The sequence below is a fragment of the Condylura cristata genome, unplaced genomic scaffold (genome assembly GCF_000260355.1).
Source record: "Condylura cristata isolate star-nosed mole 26May11 unplaced genomic scaffold, ConCri1.0 scaffold00010, whole genome shotgun sequence".
Lineage (NCBI taxonomy): Eukaryota > Metazoa > Chordata > Mammalia > Eulipotyphla > Talpidae > Condylura > Condylura cristata.
In genome coordinates, this window is record NW_004567111.1 from 42,822,179 (window position 1) to 42,849,082 (window position 26,904).

Sequence of the window (26,904 nt, forward strand, 5' to 3'; positions counted from 1 at the left end):
AAAATACCGGATGGTTTCTTTCATAGCAGGAATATAACGGAACAGGCGAGAAAATAATGATACTGATGAACAGCTATATACCAGAGACTTTTTGTGGGGGTAGAGTGGGGAATCAAAAACAGTGGGAGGAAAGAAATACACTGGACTATGGTGATGGCAGATGGGTCATTTGGTGATGGGAAACCCAAGGGGATTGTAACTTAAATGGAAAAATGCACAAAAATATGTAAAAATAAACTATTATAAAATATTAAAAAAAGTCCATACAGACTACATCAAATTAAAAAGCTTATGCGCAGTGAATAAATTATTAAGCAAAAAGGAAAGTTATAGGGTGAGAGAAAATATTTGCAAATCATATACCAAATAAGGGATTAATATCTAAAATATAGAAACCAAACTCATAAAACTCAAAACCAAAAAAGAAAAAAAAAAGTAATTAAAAAAAATGCCCAAAGGACTTGAAAACTTTTTCCAAAGAAGACATACAAATGGTCAAGAAGCCCATGAAAAGATGCTCATTATCACTAATTATTAGGGAAATGCAAATCAAAATTAATAAATATTGCCTTATATCAGTTAGTATGAATATTATCAAAAAGGCAAGAAATAAGAATTACTGATGAGGATGCAGAAAAATGAACTCTCACATTGTTGGTAAAAAATATCAATTGTTTACTACTGTGACTCAACTATAAAGAAGGTCCACCCCTGGCTGGTAGCAGTGTTGCATATAAGTAAACACAGAAAGCCAAAGAGCAGAGAAAGATCATGGCCCAAACAAAAGAGTGAAACAAAATTAAAATTCAAAAAGATGCTAAAGAAATGAAGGTAAAGTACCTCAGGTAAATTACCTCTGGTAAAGTTCCTGAGGAAAACTAAAAAGTAATAGTCATAAAAGACACTTACAGGTTTAGGTCCAACAACAAACTGGATAAAGCAGAGGAATGTAAAATGAGTCAAAAGATAAAATAACAACTCACTCAAAGAGCAGAAAAATGAAAAAGGAACTTTAAAAAGTAAAGACAGCCCAATTGGTCTCTGAGAAAATATTAAGAGGATTCTGAATTTAGGGTTCCTAAAATAAGAGAGTAAACAAGGGCCAGAATAAAATGTTTGAGAAAATAATCACCAAAAACTTCAATATACAGCAGGATGCAAACATTCAGATACAAGACGCCCAACAAGTAGCAAATCAGAGGATCCCAAGGAGACCAATATCAAGACACATTACAATTAAAATGGCAAAAATTAAAGCAAGTTTATTAAAAGCACCAAGAGAAGAGCAATGTATCACATATGTGGGAAATCCTATAAGGATATCAGCAGACTTGGGGGGGGGGTGTTTATAACCCTATATGTAACTCAGAGGTACAGGCTCATATACTTTCCAATCATGTTACCACACCACACCTACCTACAATGGAGGCTTCTTGCCATATACTTCTATAACAGTCCAATGGGCACCCTCTCCACTTTGTTCTCTATCCTCCCCTTAACTCTCTGCTACCCTCAATTCTACAATCTATTAGCAGACTTTTCAACAGAAAATTTACAGATTAGAAGAAAGTGACATAATATACTCAAAATGCCAAAAGAAAACAACTTTCAACCAAAAATCTTATATTAGTCAAGACTGCCATTCATACTCGAAGGAGAGATCTCCATCAATCAAAAGTCAATCTTCATTTACCACTAGCTAAAATGAAACTGCAAAATATATGAATAGGACTAATCTAAACTAAAAAGAAAAGGTTATAAATAAAAGCAAGAAAACACATAAAAGAGAAAAAATCTAAAAGACAGTAATAGTAATATTAGTGGACTGGCCATCTATAAAACAAACCGAAGAATAACAGAAAAAATAAAGTTGCAATGATCAGTCAAGGGAAATATTTAACATAAAGATGAGACATCAAAAATATGAAATATGGAGGGGATTAAAATACACAGGTTTGGCTTTTTCACCACAGCCCCTTTCCTGCCACCTACACACTCCTGCTCATGCCACCTACACAATCCCCATAGTCACCACTAAATGGCAAACAGAGGAACTGTCTAAGGCCTGAGGAAAGAGATAAAGCAAAAGATTTAGAAGCAATATGACGTAGACCTGGAGTATATCTGCATCTAGCTGATAACGATCCCGTGCTACAAGAATAAGGGCTGACACCAGCCTAGGTGTGAAAACTTCAAGAACTATCTTAAGAATAGCATGGCTCTGGATGACATCCTTAATGCTGCAACTCAAGGGACAGACCCCCATGGACAACTTCCAAGGCCTCCTCCATAACCACCATGCAGATGGAACAGAACTCAGTTCCTACGGGTGATGGAGCACAAAGACACCAACACCACTGACAGCTCTAAACTATAAACCTTGGGAAGAACAGAACATAACCTGTGTTTAGCAGATGCTCATAAGGCTGGGTGAGCTAGATGTAGCCTGGGATAATAGGCTCTTCTCTAGAGAACCCAATTGGTTCCCTAAGAAATCCAAGGAGAACACTTGTAAATTATCAGATAACCAACCGCAAGAGGGCAAGAACGTGACTGGTTTCAGATGATCACCAACCATGGGGCACCTCAGGTAGGTATGACTGGCTATGCGATGCCGTATCAGATTCTCTGATCCCATCCACCTAGCCCCGTACTTCCATAAATGTTCATATGTGAAGATATGTATTTAGCCTGTGACATTTCTTAGAGTCCTGAGCTCTCCAGCTCCACCCTGAGGAATGGGGCCTGACCTGCCCTGTCCCTTCCAGAGGTGCAGTCCCTCCCCCTGTGCTTCATAAAATAGTCCCTCCTCCAAACCCACTGAAACTGGATCAGTTTACTTCATCTTTTCCTTTGGAAAATTTGGAGGCCACCCTCCAGCCCCATTCTGCTCCTCTTTCCCTTTGGCTTTTTACTTTAAGGTCCAGAGCTCTATGCTTTCACCCATTAATTGGCTGGGGTGAGACCTGCCCGTCCCAAGAATGCCTCACCCAAAGCAATGGCTATGGGTGTGGCGCACTCCCCGGGTTTCGGCATATGGGGATGTAATTGACAGGGAGGGGCCAGTGGTGACCTCCCACTGAACAACATGCATACCACCATCCTAGGAAGCCTGTCCTGGAGAGGCAGGCCCTTTTGGCCCATCCTCATGGGGTGAAGTGAGGGACAGAAAAGGACGGATGCCGATTATGGGTCAGGACTTGGAGAAGCCGAGTTGACTGATTTAAATAAATAATCTTCTCATTGAAATAAATAAATAAAAATAAAATATTGAGTATGTTCAAATATGAGCAGCTATAAACTTAATATAGAGCAATATACACACAAGACCTTATATCTTATTTGTGAAAACTCAGTAATTACAAAGCAGAAACATAGTAAAAGCATAAGAAGATTAAAAAAAAGCACATAAACACACCACTAAAGAAAAACATCAACTCTCAAAGGAAGAGGGGAGTGATGGGAGTGGTGATAATATGCAGGGGCTGAGATAAAAAAATGTACCTCTGAAACCTATATAATGCTTTGAAATAATGTTATCTCAATTTAAAAAAAATGAAATGATCCAGCTTTGTCACTTGTATCTATCCAAGTATACTTATCCAAAGAATAGGAAAGCATACTTAAAGCAACACATGCACACCTTTATTCACTGCAGCATTATTCACATTATCCAAGTGCTGGAAACAACCTACATGCCCATCAACAGATAAAAGCATTAAAAAAGTGTAGTGATGGTATATGTATATACCATATACCATATTATAAAATGGAAAACTACACTCAGTTTTTTTTTTTTTTTAAAGATTTATTTATTTTTGCATACAGAACTGGGGTACAGGCCAGAGGCTTAGGGGCGGTGAGAGGCTTCACCAGAGACAGAGCGGGGAGCAGAACAGGCAGATCTAAGAAGTACACTGCTGAGGGGAGCAGCGGGCGGGTCAGGAGAGGTCTGCCGTGCCATGTGGTCACCTCCGGGGCAGGCGGGAATTGAACTCATGCGGAAGTGGCTTTAGATTTTCAGTGCTGTGCTTTAACCTGCTGTGCCACAAGGGAGGGCCAGTTTTTTGTTTTTTTTTTTAATGAAATACTTTCATCTGTAACAACATGAATGGAACTAGAGGGTATCATGTTTAGTGACAGAAGTTAGAGAAAGAAAAACATTACGATTTCATTCAGATGTGGTAGATAAAGAAACAAAATATATGAACTAAATAAGTAAAACAAAAATAAACTCTTAGGCCATAAGAACATAATAGCAGTTGCCAGAAGGAAAATGGGGAAAGAGATGAATAAACTGGGTAAATGAAATCTATTGTTCAATGATAGACAGAAGAGAAAATTATGGTGGTGAACAAAATGTAATATACACAGATGTTGATTTAGGAGACTATACACCTGAAACCTATGTTTTGAGCTAATATTGCTTCAATAATAAAAGCAAAATGCAGAGAAAAAGTAATGTCCAAACTACTCAAGTAATTTATGAATTCTTCAGTTACCATCAAAATTCCAATGTAACTCTCAAAGAAAAACAAACCCAAAATTTATAGAGAACTACAAACGACCCCAAATAGCCAAAATACTCATGAGAAAGATGAATAAAGCCAGAAGATTTATACTACCTCCTTTCAAACTATTCTACAAAGCTACAGTAACTAAAGTTTGGTATTGGCATACAGAATAAAGAGCCCAGAAATAAATCCTTGTGTTTATAGTCAACTGATATTTGACAAGAAGGCTAAGAATACTTATTAGGGAAACAAATGGTATTGAAAAGAAAGGATAATCACATGCAAGAAAATAATATTAGACTCCTTGCCTTACACCACTCACAAACGAAATTCAAAATGGATTTAAAAGGCATGAAGAGAAGACCTAATACTGTGAAATTCCTAAAAGAAAACATCAGAAAGAAAGAAGTTCTTTGCTATTGGTCTTGACAATGATTTTTCTGAATATGCCATCAAAAGCAAAATAAATAAAAGCAAAGTTCAACAAGTGGATCTGTAAAAGTTGTAAAGTTTCTGCACACACAGAGAAAAAAAAACATGAACATAATGAATAAAAAAGCAACCTATGGGTTAGGAGAAAACATTTGTAAACCATAATATCCAAAATATGTAAAGAATTCATACAACTCAATAAAACCAAAAACAAATTTTAATTAAAAAGCTGCCAAAGGGGGTGGGGAGGCCTTTCCCTGGTGGCACAGCAGGTTAAAGCACCACATTATGAAGCTCTCCAAAGCCACTCAGCATGAGTTCAGTACCCAGCCAGAGAGCTGACCCACATGGTGTGGCAGACCTCTTCTGACACGCCCACTTCTACACTCAGCAGTGTACTTTGTCAATCTGCCTATTCTGTTCCCTACTCTGTCCCTGGTGAAGCCTCTTACCCACCATACCTCTAGCCTATACCCCAGTTCTGTAAGCATAAATAAATAAATAATTAAAAAAAAAAGCAGCAGCCAAAAGATTTTTTCCAAAGAAGATATCATAATGGTCATCATATGAAGACGGTCAACATTACTAATCATCAGGAAAATGAAAATCAAAACCACAATGAGTATCATTACCGCATACTATTAGAATGACTATCATCAAGAAAAGTGCTAGTAAAAATGTTGTAAAAAGGAAGGAAATCATGTGTACTATTGATAGGAATACAAACTGGTTCAGGTATGAGAGAAAAATAAAACAGAACTACCATGAAACTCAGAAATTCCACTCTTGGGTATATACCCAAAGGAAATGAAAACAGGGTATCAAACAGATATAGGCCTCTCGCGTTCACTTGAGCAATAGCCAAGACATGGAAACTAATGTCCATCAATGGATGAATGGATACAGAATGTGGCTTATATAAACAACAGAATATTATTCAGTTATGAGAAAGAAGAAAAAAGCATGTTATTTGCAACAACACAGTTTGGTTGTGTGAATATTGCATTAAGAGTGACTTAAGTTAAAGAAAGACATACACTGTTATGATCTCACTTACATGTGAAATCCAAAAATGATAAACCCATTAAAAAAAAAAAAAGCCAGAGAATAGAATGATAGTTACCAGGGACTGGTAACTGAGGAAACTGAGATGTCATTTTAGGGTACAAACAGTTCCAGTAAATGAGTGCACAGCACAGAATTACAGACAATGCTATATAATAAACTGCAAAGTTGTTAAGAAAGTAGGTTATCAATTGTAACACAAAAAGGAAGTCATAATTATATATCAGATAGGAAGATTAGCTAATGCTACCCTGGTAATCATACTGCAATATATAAATGTATCAAATCAACACTCTGTATAAATTAAGCATACACAATGTTAGATGTAAATTATATCTAAATAGAAATACTTGTCAATTTTCAGCTAGAAATCTATTTCTAAATTAATAACTTTCATGGGGGAAAGGCATTTACAAAACCTAAATTCTGGTAGACCAAAATGTCATTTCTATTTTTCAGTATTTACTCTGGTAATTTTATGATAACAAACCTTTGACTCTTAAAACATTGCCTTAGCAGAGGTAATAGTTCCCTTAATTCAAAACACCAGAAGGTGACTAGTTGGAGTGAAGCACTGCATTGTTGTAAACCATAGAAAAGAATCATCATCTAGTGTTTTTATAATGAGAATCATAAAATTATCTGTAATTCAATGGAAAAATCCCTGAAGGAATACATTAGCCACTTTCACAGTTCTTTTAATGCTTTCAAGAAACATCAAGAGATCAACAAGTTAAACACATGCGCCACTGACCAAAGGGAACTTTTTTTCTCTGATGCAACACTATGGCCTCAATACCACTTCACGATCAAGGGACTGAAACCCAGAAAGACCTAAGCTCAAATCCTGGTCTGGCTACTAAAGTACAGGTCAGGGTCAGTTTCCTCGCTTGCGAAATTAATGGAGTTAATTCAATGTTGGCTGAATGCCTATTATGTGTCAGCAGTGGAAGATTGTTGTTTATTATGAGTAAATAAAACCATGGTCAGTGTCCTTGCAAAGCTCCTAATCTTGTGGAGAAACAAAGAAATACGACATGATCACTGCTATCAACAAACTCCTATGGCTGGGAAAAGTGAAAAAGGCTACAGAAGAAAGACTTAAAACTTGAAGAATATATATGAGTTGTTTAGTGAGATGGAAATAATTGGTATTCCATGAAGAAAGAACAGCCTGTGCAAACTTGGGAGAGGGGGACTCGGAGGGTAGGGGAACACAAAGTTTAATGCAATGATATGTCAGCTAGGCATCAAGGAGACAAATTTAGAGTCTTACATGCCACATTAGAGAATTTGACCTTTAGTCTTTAAGTAACAGCTAGCAATGTAAATACTCCCCATAATGTTCCTTCTACACTGAGACTCTAGAAACCAGCTGTTGGCCCTATCAAATGAATACAATTTGTCTATCATCATTTGAAGTTGTTAATCTTTTAAAGCAAAGAAGCTATGTAAGTTTTGATGCTGATAAATTGAAAAGGGCTCAGTTGAATTTTAGAACTCACAGACTTCTATTATATGGCAGATTACTATTGTTGTTAGAGCATGAAAATATTCTACAGACAAGACATATCACAAGTGATACACAAATATACTTGTGATATATTTTATTTATCAACTATAAACTCTATAAACCTATAGGTGTGAAAATCAGAAACAGATACTAAATGTACATGCCCCACTACAGAAGTACTGAAAGAGAATATAAAATACCATTTACCTGTGTTCTGCAGGCACCGGGGGTGGCCAAACAGCAGGATCCCTAAATGGTTCATCTTGACAGGACACAGGGAAATCTGGAGGTTTGTCGATTTTAAAACTTTCTAAAGTGCTGACAATACTTTTAACTTGTTCATATTCTTCCAATAATTCCTGACGAACCTTAATAAAAAAAGAACTTTTATGTTATTATTCATGGAAATAGTAAGTTGTGACAGAATATGTTTTTAAATATTGTTCAAAATGTGCAAATGACAAGAAAATATTAAAAAAAATCGAAGAACTATTTAAAGAAACAGATTGGAAAACAAGAACTGGCTTGAAAAAAAGCATGTGTACTTTCACTAGGGCAAGTACTTCTATATCTTTCATAATGAAACCTATTTCTACCAAGGAATGTGAATATCATTAATATCACTTAAGGCAAGCAACTAAGTTAGTAATAATTGAACCATTCCCAGATATCTGTATTATGTTAAATTATTTAAATATATTTGTAAGTAGTATCCCCAAAATTGCCAAAATTTCCACCAGCATTTCTATACCCAGTGTCATTAAATATGAAATGCCTGTCATTATCACCTGAACTAGAAATTATTCATTATCCAATTAAGGTTCATCAGGAATTGTTGTTTAAATACTTTCAAGCCTTGGATAATGCTCATTTTGAGCTAAAAGGCAAGATTTTTCCATCATTTAAAAAACTTTAGGGACCTCCCTGGTGTCCTCGGAGTTAAGTCTTAGAGCTATCACCACCTCGGCCTGAGTTCACCCTGGCCAGTGAGCAAACCCACATATGGCATAGCAGACCTCTCCTGTACTACCTGCTGCTCTCATTAGCAGTGTATTTCAGTAAATCTGCCAGTTCTGCTCCCATTCTGGTGAATTCTCTCAACCCTACACTTCTGGACTCTACCCCTGCCAGTTCACAGATAGATAGATGAGATGAGAAAGATAAGATAGAAAGAAAGAAAGATAGATAGATATTATTTAGACAGATAGAGTAGATAGATTAGATAGATAAATCTTTTTTAAAAACTTCACTACCTACTCCAGAAATTCTTTTTTATTCAAACTTTAACTCAAACCAATTTTCAAAGGTAATGAACAAAACTTACATTAGTAAATTCATTGTACCAATTCTAATTTTTAAAAACCACACAACATACTTTAAAGCAGAGCATAAGAAATTTTCCCTTAACTTTATCTTGAACAATATGTAGAAAGGAACACATAAAGAACTTGCAGAAATAAAGATAAATCTAAGTAAAATTTAACTGCTAATATATACAATTATATTGAAGGAGAAATGAAATTTCAGAGCCTAAAGAAAAGAAAAACAGGAGAAAGATCTGAATGGAAATGGTCACTGATTTAACACAATTAAGAACATGTCAAAAATATTTCCATGCTAGATTAGTATCCCACTCTTGCCTGTGGCTAGTAAGCAAGATAGAAAACAAGTAAACATTTCAAGCATATTGTTCTCACTCAACATAATTTGGTAAAACTTAAGTCAGAAAATAAGCCAAATTTACCCTGAAAATTTAGGTTAATCAATTTTTGACTAGTGGAAAAATTAGAAAAAACACTTAAAAGGCATTAGCACATAAAAATGGAAACTTCAAAGAAATGGTTGACTTTGTACTTTTAATTTTAAAAGGATTTTAAGTTTTAAGAGTAAGTGGGGAAATTTTAATTCAAGATTTTATTAACTGTATTATTATATAATCAAGTTGTATAGTCAAGAGACAGAGCAAATATATTAGTGTTTTTTAAATTAGATTACTAATTCCTTTGTATTTATTTGTAAGGAGTCTTTCAAAACAGAGGAAACTTTCTTAAAGGAAAAGTTTTATGAAATGGATCAAAACTACATATAAAAATGAAAGGGGAAAGGGCAAACAGAAATACCTTATTTGTTATTACACACAACTAGGCAACTGATCATGAAAAAATATTAAAAGTAAATTCAATTATAATTAATCTTACCCAATATTATCTTGTGAAATATTTCATCTAAAATATTAACCAGGTAAGACAGAAAATTACAGTACATTTTAAGTGTATCTCAGTATTCAAACAAATTAAAAACTATTTACAAAAATCAAACTAATTTTCCAACTCTAATCTTTCAATTACAATAGACTACACTACACTCACTCACTGAATATTTAAATGTGATCTCACCTGTTGCCATTTGCCTTTGACAGCTGGGTCTCTGACCGACTGACAATGTCTCTGAATCTGCTGTATTACTCCCTGATAATATACCATCGATGAATCATAGTTTCCAAGAAGTGCATATTCTCTTCCTTTCTTTGCATTGTCACAAATCTCAGCCAAATTCATCTTCTTTCAGAGACCTAAACATAAAATATATGCCTTTTTTAAAAGTTTTTGGCAATGACTTTAAACATTTTTTATTATTCTTTAAAATACCTGCTAAAAACTACTGAAAGTCAAAAAGTTTCTCTTATTCTTTGAGGTTACCTGAATGCATTGTATAATATAGAACAAAATTTCTAACTGTGGAAGTACAAATGATATCACAAAATACAATGGAGATAATAAAAAGGAGAGAAAATTACATAACTCTGAACTACTGGCACATAAACTGGACACTGGTTTTCCTGGCTCATTTATAATGAACACAAACTGAAATAGTAGTAAAGAACAATTTGTTTTATTTTACTCAGTTTATTCTTGATAGTGTAGGAATGAATATAACATCATATCATATTTTCTACTGATGCCAAATAAGACTGCAGAAATTAATATTCACTAAAACTTTTTGGCCCCAAGAACAAAAATCATACTTAGGATCACATTTTGAAGAAATGGCCTACAGTTGTCCATACATCATTTATATGCAATAAATTGTCCCATACAACTTAAATGTAAGCAATAACATGAGCCCTTTTGTAGCCTTCTGTGATCCTGTATTCTCTATAGTTTCCTGTCTGTGCAAATAATTATCACTAAGTTTCCATTCTACAAAATGTTAGGAAGATATCAAATAAATCTCCGCTTTCCACCAAAGCGCTCTGACTCAGTAATTCTGGGTTGTTTTTTTTTTTTTTTCCAGACTTTGCAAAAGTCTCCCAGAATTATCTAAAGCTTTCCCCTAGAAAAGAGACTTTCCCCTAGAAATTACAGAGCAGTAAGTCCAGAGATACAGAAGAATGACATCCTAGGAAAGAGTCCAAATTTTCCTACTCTAATTTCCTGGAACAGTAAATCAATGGATAAATGCAATAGAGAAAATCAAAATATTTGCCCATGCCTTCCTGAAGGAATTAAATTTGGGGGTGTAATTTGGTTCTTCCTCTCTGCCTCTTATCTTATTAAATAACAGCATTAACATATAAACATTTGCAGTTGATTTGGGAATGTCTAATCCTTTTCCAAAATTAAGTGCATCTAGTTCTAGGCATTTCAACCGCCTTTAGTACTACATTCATGAAGATAATACTGTTTTCCTTTGTGTGTTTTGCCATTATTATTTGCTCCTTCCAGCATAGGTTCTCTGAAGACAGTGTATATATACTACTTGAGTATCACACCACAGGCTATTAATGTAAGTTCTTAAATAATGAGTCAAATATTTCCACAAATTCAATTATGAATAGAGCAATATTTTATATTACAGTAATAGTTGAGTATAATGTTTTATAAAATAGTTCTGCTAATAAAAATGGAACTCTATTTGGGTGATAATTAGTTGGGATTCAATATTAGCATTCTAAATCAACTGCAAATGTTTATATGTTAGTGCTATTCTTTAATAAAATTCTACACATTTCATCTTTAAAAATGTCTTCTTACCCAGATAGACACTATCACATAGTCATATCAAATCATAGTGAAAATAAATCTCAAGCATATGATTTCAATTCAGTAAATTCACTATTTGGAAGGCATCTGAAAAATATACTCTTCTCTTGATATTTCAGCATGTCACTGCACTGTAGATTAATCATTTCAAATTGAAGGCTTGGTGGAAATGCCTCAGTTGTACAGTTAAACAGATTTCTTAATACAAGTATTTCTTCTGCACTTGCATCAAGTCTAAAAAATGCCTCTGAGCTCAGAAAATATATGTCTGCAAATATGGATGGAAATGGAGATATTACATCTTTATTCTGACAGCACTGAAAGTTACATAAGCAAATTGACATTCAAACATTAGTTTTTAATAGCATCTTGTAGTTCTCATTGTAGTCTTTCACCTCTGTAGCTAATTCCAGTGTTTAATTTTTTGGAAGCAATCATAAATGGAGTTATCTTCTTAATTTATTTTGCTTCTTGTTTGTATTTTTAAAAAGCTGTGATTTTTGTTTATATTTGGTTTATACTGAAACCTGACACTTTGATATTATTTGGTATATATTGAAACCTGCCATTTTGGTGTTATGTATCTACTGTGTTAAACAATTTTTCAGTCTTTAGGGTTTTCTGTATATAGTATCACATTTTTTGCAAACAGCACATATTAAAAAAACATCCAATCACAAGTGCTAGATGTAGACACAGAGAAAGAAGAACCCCATTACACTGTTGGTGGGAATTTAAACTGCTACAATCATGAAAAGCAACACGTATTTGTTAGAGGTAAAGGATGTCCTGAACTAAATCTACAAATACAGGTTTTGTGGACTCCACCCCTTATTCCAGTCACTGAAACTACAACTCCCAGGCAACACCAATGGAAGGATTGTGAGGACCCAAGAGCAGAAGCTAAACAGCCATTTTGAGACTTTTGGGATATAAAGGAACTATGTTGAGTGAAGGCTCACTTTCTCCCTTGGCCTCCTGGCTGTCAGCTGGTCGCTTGGCTCTAGAACAGCTTTCAGTGTGCTATTGGGGTTCCAGGTCAGTGGAAGTGGTAAGATGGTCTAGTTACCTTGTATCTCTTCCTCTCTTTCCCTGGGTTGCTCCTTTTCCTTTCCCCTTGTAAATAAACCCACTATTGACCCTTTTTGTGTGTGTCTGCAGTACAATTGAATCTTAAGTAATGGGTTGCCCTGTAACAGATTTACCTTTAAAAAGCTTTATAGGCCCTTCCTGGTGGCACAACCCGTTAGGACGCAGCACTACAAGCTAGCCGCAGCCACCTCAGTGCAAGTTCGACCCCAGGCCTGGAGGTGACCCACATAGCACAGCAGACCTCTCCTAACCCACCTGCTGCTCTCCTCAGCAGTGTACTTCGTAGATCTGCCTGCTCTGCTCCCTACCCTGTCTCTGGTGAATCCTCTCACTGGAGAGGATTCTGCACCTCTGGCTTGTACCCCAGTTCTATATGCATAAATAAATAAATCTTAAAAACAAAAAACAAAAAAACAAACCTTTACAAATGGGAATGCTAGCAATCCCACCTCTAGACATCTACCCAAAGCATATGAAGCCATCAAAGTAAAAACCTGTATGTTCTACAATGTTCCTGGAAGTTTCACTGACAACAGCTAGCAGATGAAAGCAGCCTAAATGCCCCTGGACAGACAACTGGGTCAAGAAAGATGTGGGATATACACTGTGGAAGATTAATGGTCATAAGAAAAGATGAAATGCAGCCATATTCAATAAAATGAAGGGAAATTGAGAGAATTATGTGTAGTAAAGTCAGAACAACAAAAATAAATAATGTAAATTTACATTGCACACTAAGTGAAATATTTACAAAAATTAGTGAAATCATCAATAAACAAACGAGGGCTCTGAGGTGAAAAGGGAAGAAGAGAGAAAGGAACACAGGGACATTAGGGGTGCAGGGAAAAAAAAACCAATCAGTTGTTTTGTTCAAAATAACTTAATCTATTAGCATTTGCCTTATAACTTGAAGTTGAATTCATTAAGAAATAAGTTGCGGCCCTCCCTGGTGGCACAGCGGGTTAAAGCACAGCACTGAGAATCTAAAGCCACTTCCGCATGAGTTGAATTCCCGCCTGCCCCAGAAGTGACCACATGGCGCGGCAGACCTCTCCTGACCTGCCCACTGCTCCCCTCAGCAGTGTACTTAGTCGATCTGCCTGTTCTGCTCCCCAATCTGTCTCTGGTGAAGCCTCTCGCTGCCCCTGAGTCTCTGGCCTGTACCCCAGTTCTGTATGAACAAATAAATCTTTTTTTTAAAAAAAAAAAAAAAAGAAAGAAGTTGCTGCAAGAAAATGATTCAGTGTTAAAAAGTGATTGAGGCCCTCCCTGGTGGCGCGGCGGGTTAAAGCACTGTACTAAGAAGCTAAAGCTGCTTCTGCATGAGTTCGATCTCCGCCTGCCCCGGAGATGACCACATGGCGCAGCAGACCTCTCCTGGCCCGCCCACTGCTCCCCTCAGCAGTGTACTTCATCAGTCTGCCTGTTCTGCTCCCTGCCCTGTCTCTGGTGAAGCCTCTCACTGCCCCTGAGCCTCTGGCCTGTACCCCAATTCTGTATGCACAAATAAATAAATCTTTTAAAAAAAAAAGTGATTGAAAGCAGTTCCTCTCATTCAGAAAAGTTTCAATCAGCACTAAGCTCAGATGATTGTAAGGTAACTCCTATGAAACCAATGAAATGCTCTATGGCAGGGCACTACAGAATGTTGTTTCTATTTCCAACAAGAATTCATGGAACTGACAATGATTAAGCACATGCACAAGAACAAATATTGACACTATTAGTTGCATACCAGAGGATAAGTTAAAATATTCTCTGCAAAATAATACTTTTTCATTAATGCACCTGCTGATAAAATAATGAATAACCTCACACACCTTACATTCTCAGTTTTGTAAATTTGCCCACCTAAATTTTTACCACCAGAGGTTGTAACATGTGTTAGCAGACTCCATTTCAAGTTATACAAAATTATTTTCTCAATTTTTTGGTGAATATTCTTGTTTGTAGTTGTTTCATGAATACCATTAAAACTAATTCAGGACTTCAAACTCAGCATTGATTTCTCTAACAATTGAGCTGTATTAGTAATATCCGTCAATTCATCAAGAGCCAAGGAAAGCCACTCAAAATCATTTGCCTTATTTTTTAATTGATTATTGATGTCCTCAACTCTTCCAGCAACTGTTCTTAAAAAAGATATTAGTCTTAAACAAGTTTGTTTACTCCAGACACATCTCTTTGGTTGTTTCAACTAAACACTAGTTAGTAATTCACTGAAAAGTTAGTTAATGACATCCCTGCTTGCCTAACAAATAAGATACTCAGAAACTTAATCTGGTTGCAGTCTGATTTTCATTTTTTGATGTTGTGAAGAAATTCTGCTGTGATAAAAATATTCCTTTTTAAGTTTTTTATTTTTTTCCTGACCATTGCTTTCCTATGCATTGGGAATATTGTGATGAATGATTAGCCTGCTAATGTCAATTATGTTGCATTTCTTTAGTGTAGCTCTAGTGTCACTCCATAATAAACACAATGCTTTGTCATCTAATGCAGTAATCCACACTTCACTGTGCTTTAAAAGTATAACATGTCAAGTCCGTTTTTCTCACCTTTCTGATTTGACATCATGGATATGTGCTGTAATTTAAGCACACTATCATGGCATACAATGATAGGCATAGCACTGGAAACAACGCGGCTATAGTACCCCAAGAAGCAGTGCACAGAAGTACACAGCAGTGAGAATCGACACAATCTGTAACTACTACTGGACTCTGCCATTCTAGCACAAAAATGGCCAGAGAAAAAATGTAAAAAAATGAGTAAGACTATATTCCAATGAAACTTTTATTTATGAACAGTGGTATCTGAATTTAACTTCCACATGTCAAAAAAAAATGGTAGTTCTTTCTCAACCATTAAAAAAAAGCAAAAGCCAGGCCTCCCTAGTAGCACAAAAGGTTAAGGTTCAGCACTATTAAGCTATGGGCAGCCACAGCAGCAGTAAGATCCCTGGCCAGGGAATTGGCCCCCTTAGCACAGCAGACCTCACCTGTCTTGTCCACAGCATCCCTCAGCAGTGCATTTCCATCAGTTACCTGTTCTGCTCCCCACTTTATCTATGGTGAATCCTCTCACCCCCCACACCTCTGGTCTGTGCCCCTAGTATGCATAAATAAGTAAATCTTTTTTAAAAATAGGAAATAAAATTTTTAAAAAGGCCATTCAAACACAGGCTGGCAGGCAGGATTTGGCCCTCAGATTGTAGTTTGCTGACTCCTGCTTTCAGCATCTATTTAGGAAAAAAAAAGTAAAATAAGCCCCAAAGAAACAGAAGGAAGAACATAATTGTAAAGTTTAAAAAAGAAAATTAATAAAATAGAAACAAAAACAATATAAAATCAATGTTGCCAAAAACCTGTTTGTTTAGAAAAATCATTAAAACAGACATATATATATATATATTTGACAGATATGTATCAAAACAAGAAATGTAAAAGGAGCCAACACTACAAATTTTATAGATATTAAAATACAAAAGAAGGCTTAATGAGATGGAAAATTTTTATGAAGTTCACAAGATACCAGAGCATGCTCAAGACTAGTGAATATGAATAGTCCTGTATAAAGAAATGCAACTGAATTAATAACTTAAAATCTTCCCACATATATACAAAAATTTAAACACCCAGATCCAAAGTGACTTCATTAGTAAACTCTCTCAAGCATTTAAGGAAAAATAAAAATCTCCCAGGTGGAAAAATTTGCAACTAAAAATGTGAGGTCAGCATTTCCAATAAATACCAAAACCAGGTATTATGGAAAAAAAAATTTATAAATCAGTATCACTTCAGAATATAGACAAAACAAGGCGCTCCCTGGTGGAGCAACGAGTTAGGTCACAGCACTGCAAACAAGCCATAGCTGCTTCAATGTGAGTTCCATCCCCCAGCCCTGGAGGTGATCCACAAGGCATGGCAGACCTCTCCTGACCAGCCTGTTTGTTCTGCTCCCCACTCTATCTCTGGTGAATCCTGTCACCTGAACCTTTGGCTTGTACCCAGTTCTGTAAGAATAAATAAGTAAAATTTTTAAATATATATATACAGAGACAGACAAAACAAATTCCTTAAATTTTAGCTAATCAAATGCAGTAGTATATAAAAAAAAATATTATGACCAAGTGGGGTTTATACCAAAAATTCAAGGTTGTTTATATAAATACATAAAATTTTTAAGCGACTAGAACTTAGACACCTTATAATCATTTTAACAGAAGCAAAAAAAAAAGCATTTTCACAAAATTCATTATTAAGAACGCTGAACTAATATAATTTTCTCAGTCTCATAAGGACATCTATGAAATACCACAGCTAACACACTTATTGTGACAGACTGAATGTTCTCCCCCAAAATCAAGAGATGTATATTTTATCCCCTTTTACTTAACATTAGCCACCTCTATGAAATACCACAGCTAACACACTTATTGTGACAGACTGAATGTTCTCCCCCAAAATCAAGAGAAGTATATTTTATCCCCTTTTACTTAACATTAGCCACCTCCAGTAACCAGCGGGGTGTCAGAAAAATGCTAGGAAAGAATAAAAGCATCCAAATTGGAAAAGGAGTAAAACTGCTTTAATTCACATACAACATGACTGTTAAAGGAGAAAGTCCTGGGAAATCTACAATAGCTACTAGGTGAGTTTTAAAAGGTTTCAGGATACAATTCAATGTACAGAAATCAACTGTATCTCAGTATATTAAATAGCTGAAGACTAAAAATGAAAAAATGACACTATTCAGAAATAGTAAATAAGATAAATCTAACCTAAAAATATGCAAAATCTGAACACTGAAAACTACCCAAAACTAAGAGAAATTAAAGAACAGTTCCAGCAACCCAGAAAATTCCCCCTTGCCACACTGCAGTCAATTTCAAGTCCAAGTATGCAGTCTTCACTTATCATAATGGTTTTTCTAGACTATGACATAAATACAATCATATGATATGTACCAGGGTACAAGGTGGGCCACAGAAGCAAGAGAGTGATGGACCACCTGTCTTCCATGTTACATAGGTCCACCTAGCCACTCAGTTCCACCTCCAGTTCCCAGTAGTTCCCCTGCTCAGGAAGTCTATTTCATGGTATAAAGGATTTGTTGTAATCCAAGGTAGCTGATGTGAAGGTGGGAAAATGGTACCCAGTCTGTTTCCTCTTTTAACAGTTTAAAACAGAAATTTCTCATAAAATATAGTAAGTCAACAGTCCCTGTTTTCATTACCAATTCTTAGACACTGTATCATAACTTTAATTATTTGTAGCCACAATTTTAATATACAAAGGGATTTAATCTCCTTTAAAAAAGAATTAGAAAAGTTCCTAGAACTTTTAAGAGGTCAGGTTACATCTACAGAAGGCATGAAAAATTTTAGTAATATCTTTTAGCAAATGTCAAAGAATTTTATTTTGGGTTCACCATGTATTCTAAAATAAATTCAGTATCTTCTTGCAATATTTGTTGAATTGTTCCCATAATGTTGCCTTATACAAAATGATCAGAGTATTATTTTCTAGGAAAGTTCTATACTCAGAATGAACAGAACTCAGTTCAAATTTATCCTCAGACCAAAAAAGGAATATTGCTTCATTTGGTATTTGGTCCTAGAAAAGTATGATTTGTCTCTTTCATGACTCAGATCTAAATATAATAAAGCCCTGATTCCAACCTCTCTTTCCAGTTATGTCTCCAACCACACTCTGCTCCCCTTTAAATCTACCATCTCCCCACATCACACACATACCCTAAAACCTTTCTTTCCCAGTGTAACTGGAATTTTATCTCACAACAAGACAAGACAGAAGACTGAAACTAAAACATTACTTATACCCAGGACCCAAAAGTGTTTAGTAACATACCAAACACTTTTGGGTTCTGGATATAAGCAACTTCAGAAATAATGAAGGATTAATGTCAATGATAGCATGTGACTAAAATATAGTAGCAAAATAAGTCAAATTTCACTTTAACATTTTGTTCCAAAATGAACACCATCATTATCCAAACACTACATATATTTTAAATGTTTACCCAAATCATCAAAGTCAGCTTTACTTCATACAAACACATGAAAATCACCCAACCGCAACCCAAACTAACGTATCTGGAAATATGTTGCAAATGCAATAAGTTAATGTGCTATGTGAGAGCTAGTCAACCAAATTTATTAGCTCTGAAAGTCACAATACCTCCCATCTCTTTAATAGGTTTATATTCTCAACTACTACAGAATGGCACCAATAATAGAGAACATGACTACTAATCACAAACACAGAGATAACAGCTATCTGCCGTGAAACTTGTTCATTTGTTCCCTTACCTGAGTTCACTTCTGAAATGTTTTATATAAAATATAATTCTCCATGCTATAAAAATGAATTCAGATACACAGATTTATGAGCTTATATGTTTCTCCAAAGTAATTATAATCGTAATTTCTGCCTATGTACCAATTTCCACAGGCATGTTTAAAACATTACAAAAGACAAAAAATCTTTACAATCTTTGCTTTGTCTTAAGATGGCAACTTAAGCAATAAATTTCATCTTAAGTACATAAATACCCTGTAAACATGAAATATTAACAATACATATAAATACTTACTTTGCATCAGGCAATGTGGGAAGAACAACTTTCTACTCATTATCTCATTTAATCCCCACCACACTACCAAACAAAAATGGCTACTCCAATTTGAGAAGGCCAAGGGTGTTGGGAATTTAAACCAGAACGGAGTCTGGATTTGCACCCAGAGCTCAGAGACTCTGCACTGTCACCTCATTATAGTCTACTGTCCCAAATTTCTTTAGTCAACTCCTAGGTTATAAAGTTAATTCAAAAACAAAAATTAAGGTTAATTAGTAGAAATGAAGTAAAGAATGTAGTTGTCAAATACAATATTATTATTCCTTAATGTCAGTGTTTCAAATGAAAGCCTTTCAAAACTGTCCGCTTCATATCATTTATTTTATTTTACAAGATTTAGTTATTTATGTATGCAGAACTGGGATACAAGCCAGAGGTGCAAGGGCAGTGAGAGGATTCACCAGAGAGAGTGGACAGCAGAACAGGCAGATCGATGAAGTACACTGCTGAGGGGAGCAGCAGGTGGGTCAGGAGAGGCCTGCTGCGCCATGTGGGTCAACTCCGGGGCGGGGGATTGAACTCGCACTGAAGCGGCTGTGGCTAGCTTGCAGTGCTGCATCCTAACCCATTGCACCACCAGGGAGGACCCTACTTCATATCATTTTACCAAGGAATCTTTAAACAATTAACTGTTAAATTCATTCATTCACACATTCACCATTCAATCTACACTCTTTTGCAAGCACCTGGCCAATTTAGCAAATATATATGTTTATGTAATAAACTATGTAAGGTCACACAGTATTATCAACATAATTTCTGACTTCAAAGACTACATAATATTGCAGAGGAAGTAAAAGGAGTTTAAAAATATATTTTTATCAGGAAATATAAGGAGTTAAAAAACTCCTTTGTTCTTTGGTGATTTATCTCCTTAACACACACGAGAGTGAATTTACCACAACTAAATATGTATGGAGCACTGACTAAACAGTGAGCTCCTTTAAGAAAAGGAAAAACAGAGGCACACAAGTATGCTTCTTGAATTGAAATGCAAGCACACATTTTTGATAAATATTATGAATATAATTCTCATTCTAAAGAGTTCTAGAATACCTTGGGAAGTAAGTATAGCAGTGGTCAGCAAATAAGCACAATACAGACATGATTATAAAAGTGTTTATAAATAAGTCTTCATACCAAGGTTGAAACTCTCATACTAAAATAATTTTTTAATAGGCTACTAATATGTGTTTCTGATGGGCAGTTACTAATGAACAATTACTAATTTTGTATTACAAAAGTTAGAAAGGGACTGCCAAACCTTCAATTAGAACCACAATGAAACCATCCCTGGCAAAAGCTATACATTTAAAGACATATATCGGAGATTAAACAAACAACTCACTTTTTGAATACTCTCACAATTTTAACTTAAGAATTTATCTAACAAATATCTATATTATACCTGACTTACTAGGTATTCTAAGGTATACTTTTACAAGGTGTACTTTAGATGGATGGACAGATGGATGATCTAGGAAAGTAAATATTTACAATAATGCTGAGTACATTGACTATATACATATTTTCATTTATAAACAGATGCTCAAATATTAGTGACATCATACTATAACTCAGTCCAGAAATAAGACAGTCAAAGAATAAAAATTTAATTAACTGGAATCTTAAATTATGTACTGGATCTCCCTATTTCTTAGATGAAACCAACATATATCTGTTGCTACTATTAATGTTATATGAACTAACATTTTATAGAGTTCAATGAAGTCTCATTTAGAATAATGAGTCCTTTTATAGGTCAAATCATCATTTGGTAATGTAACTAGAACTTGATCCACCTGCATAATGCGGTCTGGTAAAGTCATAGAACAGTCTTTTGTCAAATAGAACTGACAATTCTGCCATATTATTGATAAGGTATGGAAGACAAAGAGAAGGGGGTGGGGGAGACCTTTGGTTTAAGCACTTAGGGTTTACCTACAATGAACTATTTAATCTTCCCAATTATAGAAAACAGTATTAGTGCTTTTTGAGTAAAGGAAACAGTATGGAAACTTGCATAAAATCACTCTGAAAATAATTTGAAGTTCCAGAAATGGACAACAGATCTAGACCTTCCACTGTATCACAAACAGTAGAAATACTCAGAGAAATGTTCCCAATAAAAGAATACCTCTGAAAAAATAAGACAAAGTATTAACCCAAAAGATGTGTAAGACCCTATCTTGTTTTATTGTGATATTTACATAAAATAGATACTAATTATCAGCTAAATGGATAAATCTAAAGTTGTTGAGGAATGATTCAATCAATATGTTTTTGGCCTGGATTCTCTTCTCTTCTCTTCTGTAACATTGTTATTGGCTTCCTCCCTTAGTAAATCAAAGGTGAAGGAAAAATGATCAAACAACCTCATGTTTTGCTGTCAGTGAAAAGCACTTATCTTTAGTCTCAGTTTAGTGAAATAATTCTTTCCTGTCTTCAGTTCCATTTCTACAGTGTCTCTTCTAAATCTCCACCATTCACCTTTCCTAACTCCAAATATTAGTATTTTTCAGAGCTGCAAACCTTTCTAACCCCCAACACCCAAGCTTTTACTAAGATAGATCAATTTTAACTCAAATATTGCTATATTCCATCTAACTCACAAGTACTTCAGACTCTCAGCTGACCTTTATTCCTATTACTTTTAGAAACCATAAGCTTTGAACTCTCAGATTTTACCACCCAAACTATAAATATCCATATCTATTTTCACTTCTTTTTTTCAATGCATCCACTTCTCTATCAACATTAGATATTCCTAGGAAACACAGCTCTCACTAAATGGGTACTTATTAATGTAGTCTTTCATACTGCTCATCCCAACCTTTCCTGCATTTTAAGACCTCTATTCTTTCCTCACTTCTTTTCCTTCATCTGTTATATCTTAAGACATTTCCTAGTAGTCTGTTATCATTCTTTAAAAAAAAAAAAAAACTGCCAATTTTTTAAATAGGATGTTAAAGTTATACATGCTTAAAGAATACTTAAACTTTAAAAATACAGATAAAACCCTCCAAGGTGGCGCAACAGGCTAAAGCACAACATTATGAAGCTATGGCAGCCACTGCAGCACGAGTTCCATCCCCAGCCAGGGAGATGACCCACATGGTATGGCAGACCTCTCCTGACCTGCCCATTGCTCCCCTCAGCAGTGTATTTCAGTCGACCTGCCTGTTCTGCTCCCCATTCTGTCTCTGGTGAAGTCTCTCACCGCCCCTGAGCCTCTTGGCCTGTACCCCAGCTCTGTATGCACAAATAAATAAATCTTTAAAATATATATATATGTATGTATATATGTATGTATGTATGTATGTATGTATGTATGTATGTATGTATATACAGATAAACAGGTATATCTGAATTTATTTTCCAAATTTTCCAGATGGGGGTGGAGGTTATTGATAAACAAAATAGATATGTGTTATTTGTATTATTTGTTCAACCTAGATAAACTACGTGGGGGCTCATTATTCTATTTTCTTTTGTATATGTAGTTGTGGGGAAAATAGTAAGATATTTTTCCTCGAGTAGTCTACACTATGATTACCTTCTTCTCTGCTTCATAGCCTGTCTCATTTGTGACTCTTCTCCCACTTCCTCTCAAAAATAACCTCCCCAAACACAAAGACACATGATGTGCTGACACATACACCATAAATGCTACTGTTTACCAAGGGCCCCATCTTCAGACTTCTTTCGTTTTCATTTCTAAACTTTCCTTCTAGGTAAGCTAGTTCAGTCTCTGCAATTAACTGTAAATACTTATCTAAATGTAAACTTCTACCTCCAGTCCTGAGGCCACTCCTGAGCTCCAGATCCAAATGCATGGAATACCTGAGAAACCCACAAAAATTTTGAACAAATATTCAAAACGGCAATGATTTCTTTCTCCACAACAAAAACTTGCCCATCCTCATCTCAATCAATGGTTTCACTATCATGTCCATCATCCGAGCCAGAAAACTAGGAATAATTTTTCTTAATTTCCAGCTGCCAACATCCAAACTCTTACTAAGTTAGATCAATCTAACTTCACTATTTCTACAATCCATCTTTTCTATAATTCACAACTGTAAATTCAGACTCTCTCCATTTTTCTACCCAATATTTTTTTTCCCCAAAAACTGATCTCCCCACCACCATTCCAATCTTCCTCTCATGGGTCTATAGTTTACACTGGAACTGGATTTATCATTCTAAAATGCAAACCCGAGAACACCACTACCCGATCTGAAATTCTTCAAATTGTTCAGGCTATGTTGAAGAAAAATTCTGAACTATTAATCATGGTCTAAGTACCTTAAGATATGGCCTCTCCCACTACTCTGCAAATATTCTGGTCTTCAGTTATCAGAATGACCTAGAATTCCTGAAATACAAAAAAAAAAGAAAAACCAGTCTATCCTTTGCTCTTATTGTGCCATTTGCCTAGAATACCTTCCCTCATTCTCTCTCAACTGAAACCTTTCTCAACTTTCTTAGCACAATCCAAGTGTCACACCACACTGGAGACTTCACTGGCGCTCCTTAAAGAGAATCAGAATCCTTCTAGTAATGGGCACATAAGATGGCCTCAGTGGTTGAAATGGTGACTTTAATTAATGAGACCCCCCTGGGTGGAACTCCCAGGCTCACACTTTAAGCAAGGTGTCTAAACCTGTTTCTTCATCTCTAAATAACAAGGGCTATTTTACAGGACTGTTCTGAGAATCAAGTAAACAGCTGTTTGCAAAATAGGCTGGTCTTGCCTCACATACTGGAAATTACTGTTAAATACTCCCACCCTGAGTTCCTATAGCAACTTGTGCTTCTATTACACTATTGTGATGACATCACTACCCACAAGGTACTATCTTATCACATCTCTTAAACCCCACCACCTGGCATAATGTCTAGGTTCTTAAGAAGTCTTGAGAGAGTAAGTAAAATACTTCAAATATCTACAATACCAAACCTACTTTCCATCTCCTTGTACAAAATTGCTACCTGAAGGAAAATTTAGAAGCAATCTTCATTTTAATGGAGAATAAATTTTACAGTGGATTGTCCTCTTATTTGAGCAAACACGCACAATAAGCCCACAATATCATAAACAATTTCTAACATACTATACAAAACACCAAATTACTAAAATGTTCAGTGCAAAAAATTAAAATGTGGCCCTCCCTGGTGGCACAGCGGGTTAAAGCACAGCACTGAGAATCTAAAAGCCCTTACGCATGAGTTCGATTCCTGCCTGCCCCGGAGGAGACCACAAGGCGTGGCAGACCTCTCCTGACCCGCCCACTGCTCCCCTCAGCAGTGTACTTCGTCGATCTGCCTGTTCTGCCCCCCCACTCTGTCTCTGGTGAAGCCTCTCACCGCCCCTGAGCCTCTGGCCTGTACCCCAGTTCTGTATGCACAAATAAATAAATCTTTGAAAAAAAAAATTAAAATGTATTCAAGGCAAGTTTTCGAAATGTCATCCTGCTTACAACTAGGATCTGGGTGAACTCTGAGGACTAAAGTGTATTCCAAAGCTAAAAAAAAAAAAAAATAGACTTAAGTTTTCATTCTGAAAACACACTCCTGGGCTATGGTGGAATACACTGGAATAATCAAAGAAAACAATTACGCTACTGCTTAGAAAGAGTCTAAGGCTTGTGGGTTTAAAATTAATAGTAATTGAAAGCTAACCTGTCTTCAAAGTAAAATCAAAATATGAATAGGCATTGTTCAAGACAGTGGAAAAGGGTGGGGGAGGTACACATTTTGCAATCCTGACCCTCAAATAAATGCAAAATAGTACGAATATTGTTAGCTACAGATACTATTACAAAATAGCCTGGTATTTTTCATCTACGTCTACGCTTTTAAACATGACTGTCCTTTGAATAATTAGCAATGAATGGGTTTAATAGCAAATGCCTCTGAGTTCCTTCAGAATAAAGATGATTATATGCCAAGAAATAAACGGGGGAAGGAGAAAAACCCGTTAAAAAATAGTTTCTTGGGTCTCACATCAAGTGCGTGACATACATACGGTTCTGCACCGAGAGGCAGCAACCTGGGAGGGTCAGAGGCGCCGAAGGCCCGAGGCCCTACAGCTAGGGCGGCTGCTCATCCCTGTGACTACGCGGGGCGGTGGCCAGACCGGGTGGGGCCGAGCGCTACAGCAGGGGCGGGCCAAACGGCAGGGCGGGAGGCGCCAAGTCTCACCTCCACTTCCCTTTCCCACAGCACACAGCACAACTCCGCGACCACCCAAGAGCCCCTCGCCACAAAGAGCTTTTCTCTCTCCCGATCCTCCCAAAGTTTATCGGTCTTTCCCATCTGTCGGGGCCGCTGGGCTTTGTAGTTCGTCTGTCCAGGCCAACACGCTAAGGATTAAAGCCCAAAGAGCCGCTGAACTACAATTCCCATAATGCCCGTGAGCCTCGCGCTCCCACAGCTCTTTCACCCTCCTAGCACTGATGCCCGCGCCCCAAGACCCGCGAGGCACTGAATCCTAGCGCGTCGGGCAGTAGAAACGGAGCGAGCCTGGGTACCCCACCACCGGCTCGATCTCCGTCCGCGTCTCCCTTGCATTCATTACCTAGTGCCGCACGTCGGCCGACCGTTGGGGATGCGGTCCAGGTGGGGGTGGGGGTGGGGCACAGGCCGCCGCTGCGGCAGAGTCCGTTAGTTCGCGTCGTGCGTGAAGGGGCGGTGGCGGCGGCGTAACGTTGCCATGGCAGCCACGGGCTGCGCTGCAGGGGGGAGCGCGGGGACTGGGAGTCTGCTCCTGGGAGGGGCCCGGGAACCCCGCCCGAATGCGGGGTAGGGAGACGCCTGGGTGAGTCTGGAGGGGAGACGGTGACATTGCGGAGGGCGAGTGACTAACTGAACGCTGCTACCGCCTGACGAGTCCTGCGGCGGCAGCGCCCAATCCCCGTGGCGGGACGCGTGTGCAGTTCTCTGGGCAAAGCGCGTTGATGCCTGCTCTATTCTGAGAGAATGCCAGTGGCGTCAATGGAAGGCGCACGGCGAAGACTCAGCGCCAGGCTCTTTAAAGGTCGTCGTCTCCTGCCCATCCCCCTGGCTCTGTCGGAGGGCGTGTTGGGAACCTGAGCTTTTCTGTTTGGGCTTTTCACCAGTGAAAGCCAATTTGCCATCTACCGCACGTCTTTAATGCGGTTTACGAGTTGCGGGATGGAAACGATCATTCGCTAAAACGTAAAGCACTTGGCCCTTAGGATTATTCAGGAGGCTTGAGACTTTTGTAGATGGCATTGAACTGAATTTTCTATTTTGAACATTTCTTAGGAATCGTTGGTAGACTGACACTTAACTGTCTCAAAGATGCAGTTTAGTGTAAACTGAGCTTTAACGGGCGTCGGCTTGGAAAACCTGCTTCTTAGTTCGGGTTCTGCTGTCACACTTGGTAGCTGAGAGCCAGGGGCAACTCCTTCACCCACTCTGATACCCAGTGTTTTAGTAGGCAAAATGAAGATAGCAATCTACAGTGTTTGTGAGAAATAAAAGCATTGATATGGATTATTATAAAACTAAACCTGGCATTTAACGATAACTTAAATATTATTTAATCCTACGTGAT

At 36.9% G+C, this 26,904-nt stretch overlaps 1 protein-coding gene across 5 annotated transcripts in view; it reads right to left on the reverse strand.

Annotated features, from left to right (window-relative positions):
• Window positions 1-25,958, reverse strand: part of KATNAL1 (katanin p60 subunit A-like 1) — an 85,929-nt gene extending 59,971 nt beyond the window's left edge. For 3 of the 5 annotated variants that reach the window (XR_001145342.1, XM_012723344.1, XM_012723342.1), the window contains exons 1-3: window positions 25,903-25,958; window positions 9,921-10,096; window positions 7,732-7,892 (exon numbers count right to left, since the gene is read on the reverse strand). Coding sequence is in view for 4 of the 5 variants with exons in the window: in XM_012723344.1 (XP_012578798.1) it covers window positions 7,732-7,892; window positions 9,921-10,082 (323 nt within the window). In the remaining variant the exon portion in view is untranslated. Of the gene's footprint in view, window positions 1-7,731; window positions 7,893-9,920; window positions 10,097-25,350; window positions 25,425-25,526; window positions 25,622-25,902 lie in introns of those variants that run through there. The other 2 variants (XM_004680179.2, XM_012723343.1) reach the window with 2 other exon arrangements.
• Window positions 25,959-26,904: the final 946 nt, after the last annotated feature.